The 6,541-nt window shown below is 38.0% G+C and overlaps 1 protein-coding gene across 1 annotated transcript; it reads left to right on the top strand.

Moving 5' to 3' along the window:
* Positions 1-574: 574 nt before the first annotated feature.
* LOC107771023 (uncharacterized) lies at positions 575-6,541 on the top strand. The gene is made up of 9 exons (XM_016590350.2): positions 575-855; positions 938-1,117; positions 1,203-1,278; positions 3,250-3,382; positions 3,661-3,775; positions 4,177-4,268; positions 4,374-4,443; positions 4,551-4,633; positions 5,503-6,541. The coding sequence occupies exons 1-9, from the start codon at positions 739-741 to the stop codon at positions 5,594-5,596; spliced, it is 960 nt and encodes a 319-aa protein (XP_016445836.1). The 5' UTR covers positions 575-738; the 3' UTR covers positions 5,597-6,541.

The following is a 6,541-nucleotide window of genomic DNA, read 5'->3' as shown; positions in this document are numbered from 1 at the left end:
ATAACTCACCATAACGTGTGTTACCTTTGTATTTTTCTAGGAATGAAACTGGAGTGCCTAGAGCAGGAATCCAACGGCGACAGAACAAAAATAAATAAAGGCTCATCCACTCGGTGTTTATATTCTTGCTGATAACATGTTACAAAACTTAGCTCAAAGTAATAATATAAAACAAGAAAATAGATAAAAGATATAAAGAGAAAGAGAGGAGAGATTCTATTTCTTCAATGTACTCAAGTATGTCAAATGTATACAATATCACTTCTCATCCTCTATTTATTTATAGTATTACATAGAAGTATACAAAAGGATGTCATAAACATAACATTAAACATTTGAGATTATGGAATAAGATTATGGGGATGTTATGGAGGTACGAGAGTTCCATCATGAATCTTAATATGTATACCAAGTTATGAAAATAATGGAAAAGAGCAGTGAATGTTACTCCTTTAAGAGTCATGGACATCCATCACTAGGTAATTATAGCATAAACATCATTCTAATTGCTTGTAAATCCTCATAACACAGTATATAATTACGGAAGGTCGCCAGGACGTTTTTTTTTTTTTATTCTAACGAAGACCATTCTCCACCCAAAAGAAAAAGAAAAAAAAAACACTTTCTCTTTGTCGTCTTTCTTATTACCCCAAATTCCCAAATCCCTCGTTCTAGGGTTTAGATTTATAGCGCTGTCATTGAAATTGAGCTTTGAGCAAAAGGATTCATCGATTGCAGATGGCCGGTACTGGGATTCACCCATACCACCAACAATGGCCTCCAGCTCCAGGCCCTCCGCCTGCTTCTGCTGCAGCTGCGCCACATCACCACCCTCCCTCAATGCCTATCGACGAGGTAAACACGCATATCCTCACACATTCAAACTCGCGCTTTATCCGCCATTGTTCTGATTCATTATGTGTGCTGGCATTTTCAGGTACGGACAATATTCATCTCTGGGCTACCGCAGGACGTAAAGGAGAGAGAATTGGTCAACCTTATGAGGTGGTTACCAGGTTATGAAGCATCTCAGGTCAATTTCAAAGGCGAAGTTCCCATGGGGTTTGCCCTATTCTCTAACCATCAATTCGCTATCGGTGCCAAGGACGCCCTTCAGGTCTTTTTTCATTATACTTTTATGGAGATTATTTCCCGCCATAAACGTCTTAATTTTGCATGGATTCATTCTTGGATGGATTTAGGGTTTGTGTTTTGACACGGAGGCCAAATGTATTCTGCACACGGAGATGGCAAAGAAGAATCTCTTTGTCAAAAGAGGTGCTTTTTTATTCTTCAAGTTATCATTTTTTAGCTTTGTGCTTTTATTGAAAAAGTTAAATTCATATTCATATAATCGAGGTGTTGCAGAAAAAAAGAAGCTTACTTTCTTTGGTTAAATAAAGCAAGTATTATAAATTGGGGTACTATCTTTGGTGGATTTGTTTGAGGAGCTCCAATAAGCCCATGCTTGAGTGAAATGTTGTAGAGGATGTTCACAAAGGCGATTGAGAAGTCATTTAGGATTATTCTCTTAGTCTTTCGGGGGGGGGGGGTGTATTTGTGAAACTAACTAATACAACAACAACCCAGTATAATCCCATTAGTGGGGTCTGGGGAGGGTAGTGTATACGCAGACCTTACCCCTACCCTGGGGTAGAGAGGCTGTTTCCAATAGACCCTCGGCATCCTTCCCTCCAAGAACCCCACCTTGCTCTTGGGGTGACTCGAACTCACAACCTCTTGGTTGGAAGTGGAGGGTGCTTACCATCAGAGCAACCCACCTTGTCGAAACCGTGGAAACTCAATGTATGATATTATCTATCCAACTGTCATTTTCCAAAGAATAAGTACATACTCCATTTTATTTGAGTATGTAAAGACTCCTGGGCTTAACTCATTCCTAAAAGCTAGACCTTGAGGTGATGATTGCCCAAAACTATGACCAAATACCCCATCCACAACCAATGTGTTACTCTAACAGAGTAAATGGTAAGCGATTGTCAGTTGGAAGTCTATGGGCCATTGTATTTCTGACAGCATGTGCTTATGTAACCATAAACTTTAAGGTGCTTGAGAAGACTAATTGACTGTTAATATTAAAAAAAAGAAAAGAAAATAAGAGTTTGACTGTTGTTTCTTTTTAAGGTGGCTTAGCTTTTCACATAAATCTTACAAGAGCAAGCTATTGTATGTGGTAAGTGCTGGCTAGTAATTACTCAGAGAGATGTGTTGTGGACTGTTTTGAGTTTACATATCTAGAACTGCTTTGGTTGATAATCTCTAGTTTAAATTCGTGTGGGATTGTGTGCTGGATATTAGGACACTGCTTGGAGAAGGCTATATGTACATGGAGGGTCAACCTTGTTCTTTTGAGTAGATATCCGACGGAAAGAACTTAAGTAACTTACATGAGATTTCCTTAGGGATGGTAGTAGGTGAAAATTCAACTAACTTTTGTTTGAATGTCAAGCAGTATCTTAACCACTCCGTCAGGAGATTAGGGAATTAAAATCTTTTATTGGCTTTCCCTGTTCTTCCTCCTGCACCCGTTCCACCCAGCCACATTAGAGGGTAAGATTTGTGATGCGGAAAATGGCTATGTCTATTGTTGCAGAGGATAAACCTTGGTGCAAACGGTTCCTAGAGTCAAAATACGAGTTTCCCTGTGAAAACTGCTTACTCACCTTGCTTGGATAATTTCACAATAGTGTTAAGCAACGCAAACAGGAATACTTTGGAGCACTTTACTGATTAAAAAGAAAAGAAAGGAAAGGGCAATACTTTGGAGCACATTAACTTTGAGTAGCTCCTCAAATGGAATTTTCTGGTTTCTAATTTTCTATTGGTTTTGTTCCACTATTTGCAAATTTTCTTAATTTTCCTAATTTGTATGTGATCTTTTAGTGCCTCAGATACTCTTTAACTCTTTTTAAAAAAAATGTATTGTCCTTGTTGTTGTAATCATCTTACCTAATGCTTACATGAATTCGATTGCAAGTTGGAAGATTTCTCGCTTTTCTGCTAACCTATAAGGGCAGGATTTATCTTTAGATAGTACATCAAGATACATAAAGAAACCCTAATGGCTTAATAATTTTTTCTTCTTATTTTTATTGATCTCCATTTCTGAAGCTCTTGTTATTTACTTGTTTATAGTTATCACAATTCACAACTATGTTTACACGGGATTCTACTATTTTTATGATAACAATTCTACATTTCTGAAGCTCTTATTTGATTTGGTTGCAGGGATTGTAGTTGATTCAAATGCACATGACCAGAGTAAACGTTTGCGTACTGGGGGTGATTACACACACTCTGGTTATTCAAGTCCCTCTCCTTTCCACCCCCCTCCCCCTGCACCTGTCTGGGGACCACATGGGTAAGAGTTTTTCTAAATGTAAAATGTTTGTTTTAAGACGAACTCCATGATGAAAAGTGTGATAGTGATAGCCTGATAGGGATTGATTGTTCTCACAACATAGAGCTAATTCCTGGAGTAGTATAATCAAGTTCCTCATTGGTTTCTTTCTTTTGAAAAAAGAAATGAAAGTTGAAAGGAGGTTAATGGTTCCTTTATTTAGTAGTTAATGGTTGTATCTCCTTTATTTCCTACCCAAACCCCCAAACTAAAAAAGTACAATGATTCTTGTCTCTCAGGTATCTCGCTCAAGCTCCTCCACCATACGATCCATATGGAGGCTACCCTGTTCCTCACATGCCAATGCCTGCACCTGCTCCTGTGCCAGCACCAAGCAGTTATGTGCCAATCCAGGTGATGCATGCATGTCTCTAACTTTGTCATTTGTGTTAGATTTGAAAATTTTCCAGAGTTAACTAACGGTTGACATCTTTCCTGCATGCCTTTTTGTTTATGTTTCCTTTTTAGGTTTTGTTCTTACTGTTTTTGATTTGGGTTTACTATGGCATATGCATTTAGGACTAGAATATTATTTTTATTGTCAAGTTGGTTGGATCTGACTTCCTTCATATCTGTGGTTCTGCTGATTCTTTTGAGACTGTGTTACTGCTGAAATTGGTGGGACAGTGTTATGCTTTATCCAGCTGGGGGATGTAGCATTTGTGCAGTATATGTTCGTTCTAAAGATTAATGCATCATGCTTGATATAGTTTGTATTTTGCTGTGTCCACTGATCTATTATTGCATTCTTGTAGAATACTAAAGATAACCCTCCTTGCAATACCCTATTTATTGGCAATCTTGGAGAGAATATAAACGAGGAAGAGCTGAGAGGCCTTTTCAGCGCGTACGGCTCTGCAATTTACTATTGCTTTTATGCAAAAGTTGACTGTTTCTTATTTTTCTGTCTTAACTATTTTCTAATCTATTCATTTGCTTAATGTACTACCAGACAACCTGGTTTTAAACAGATGAAGGTTTTGAGACAGGAAAGACATACGGTGTGTTTCATTGAATTTGAAGTAAGTTCCTTGCCTGTCTGGGGTCCTTTTTTATGCGTTTTTTTGATTGTGTGCATAATTTATGCTCCTACTTCATGTTATCATCAACTTCTGTCTGGCATATGCAGGATGTGAATAGTGCCACCAATGTCCATCACAGTTTGCAGGGTGCTGTCATACCGAGCTCTGGTTCAGTTGGCATGCGAATTCAATATCCTTTATTCTTGTTTAGCTGTCTCATCTGCTGGAGCTTGATATTTTTAAATCGTGCCTTTCTCTTGCTTCTGCCACTGTTGTTTTAGCAGTCTGAATCTGACTGCCGATTTGGAAGTGTTGAGTTTTTTTTCTAATATAAAAAAAATCAAACACTTCCAAGTGTTGACTTGGACTTGGTGTTGGGGCAGTATCCTGTGGGCTTTGTGCCTCTGCAGATACAACCTTTTTGAACAAAATTATCCTGAGTTGGGACACTGAAGGGGCAATATTTGCATGCTGAAGCTCCCTTTGGTATTGGGAGCTTGGAGCTTCCAGAAATTGGATAACCATCTGTTTTGAAATATCATTGAGATTTCAAAACACTTCCAAGTGTTTTCCCTTTGGTATTGGGAGCTTGGAGCTTCCAGAAAATTGGATAATCATCTGTTTTGAAATATCATTGAGATTGCTGTTAACAGGATGAGACCTGACTAATGTTTTATTGCTGATGTTGGTTTGTTCTTCCTGCGAAAATTTTGTTGCCAACCTTCTAAAACTTTTTTCATTTTTCTTTTTCTTCCCTGAGATGACACTAGTCCTTTTTGACATCCGAAATGAAAAGAGAAGATGATGATAGTGCTTTATCTACCTCTGCATGTGACTTTTGAGAAAGGGTTATGTTTTTAGAACCACAAACTTTATTTATAGCCTTTTCCCAAATACTTATGTAGGTCTATATGTAGAGAGTAAGATAAGGCACTTTATACTACAAATGTATAGTCACCATCTCATGGGAAGTACTCCTTTTAGTCATCTGAGTTTTAAATTGTATAATCTAACACAACATTCTTTGGATGGCCATGTTTCTCCTTAATATTCAACTACATATTCAAAGAATCCATTTGGGAAAAGGAAGGATGGCCACCCAGCTGCTGCCCCTAATGCAAATGGAGCTCCTCCGCCTCTTACCTACCAGTAGCTGCAGGGGATGTATTCTGTTCTCTATGCTCTGCCAAATACAAACACATCATGCAGCTGTTGCATGCATCCTTGCTATCATCAAGTCATGAGCATTAGCATCTTGACATGAACATCTTTTTGGATCATATCATAGTTTATCCAAGACATGCATTTGAAGCACGGTCATCTCAAAATTTGTCAGCTTATTCAGGGTTCACATTTTATGACATGTCATAGGAAGGATGCATTTAATTTCTGGTGTTAAATCTTGTTGGTCTATTATGTCACATGCTATACTACATTTTGAGAATTGCTTTGCGGAATATATTTTAGTGCTAAGATATGTTTTTAACCCTCAAGTCTAACTTCTTTAGCACCTTATCATCATACTATGTGTGGAATAAAATAAAATGTGCATCATAAAGTGAGATCATAATGCGGTTAGCATGCATCTCAACTCTCTCTGGTTAGGGTTGTCAGTCACTCCATTAACCTCATAATGCAAACTGATGATAACACTATAACATCCATGTTTCAGATCCTAGACGACTGGATTGTCTGGAAATAGCATTGTGCTTGTGTTATGCAGGTAATTGTGCAAAAAGACGGGGCTTCCTTTTATTTGGGGATGTCCAATTGCTGGAGTTGCTTTGTCCAGGTATTTTGTTCCGCTTGCAGAATGTGCACATCATGTTATAGATGTTGATGCGGCACCCCGCGAGAAGCTGGTTCTTTTTTGTTTCAGGCTGGTGTGGTAGCTTTGAGCTTTCTTGCCTGTTTCCTTTTAGGTTTTTCAGCCAACTCTAATTGCAAACAAAAGTTTGATTCGTGGAAATTTTTTACATAGTTGACTGGTTGGATATATGATCTGTAACAATTAGAGTTGAGTGACTTTGGAAAGAAATAGTTAAAGGATTTTGTAGGAATTAGGAAATCCAAATCAGCCAGTATTTCTACTTTTAAA

Source organism: Nicotiana tabacum, chromosome 6, assembly GCF_000715075.1.
Source record: "Nicotiana tabacum cultivar K326 chromosome 6, ASM71507v2, whole genome shotgun sequence".
Lineage (NCBI taxonomy): Eukaryota > Viridiplantae > Streptophyta > Magnoliopsida > Solanales > Solanaceae > Nicotiana > Nicotiana tabacum.
This window is presented reverse-complemented; position numbering and strand designations above follow the sequence as displayed.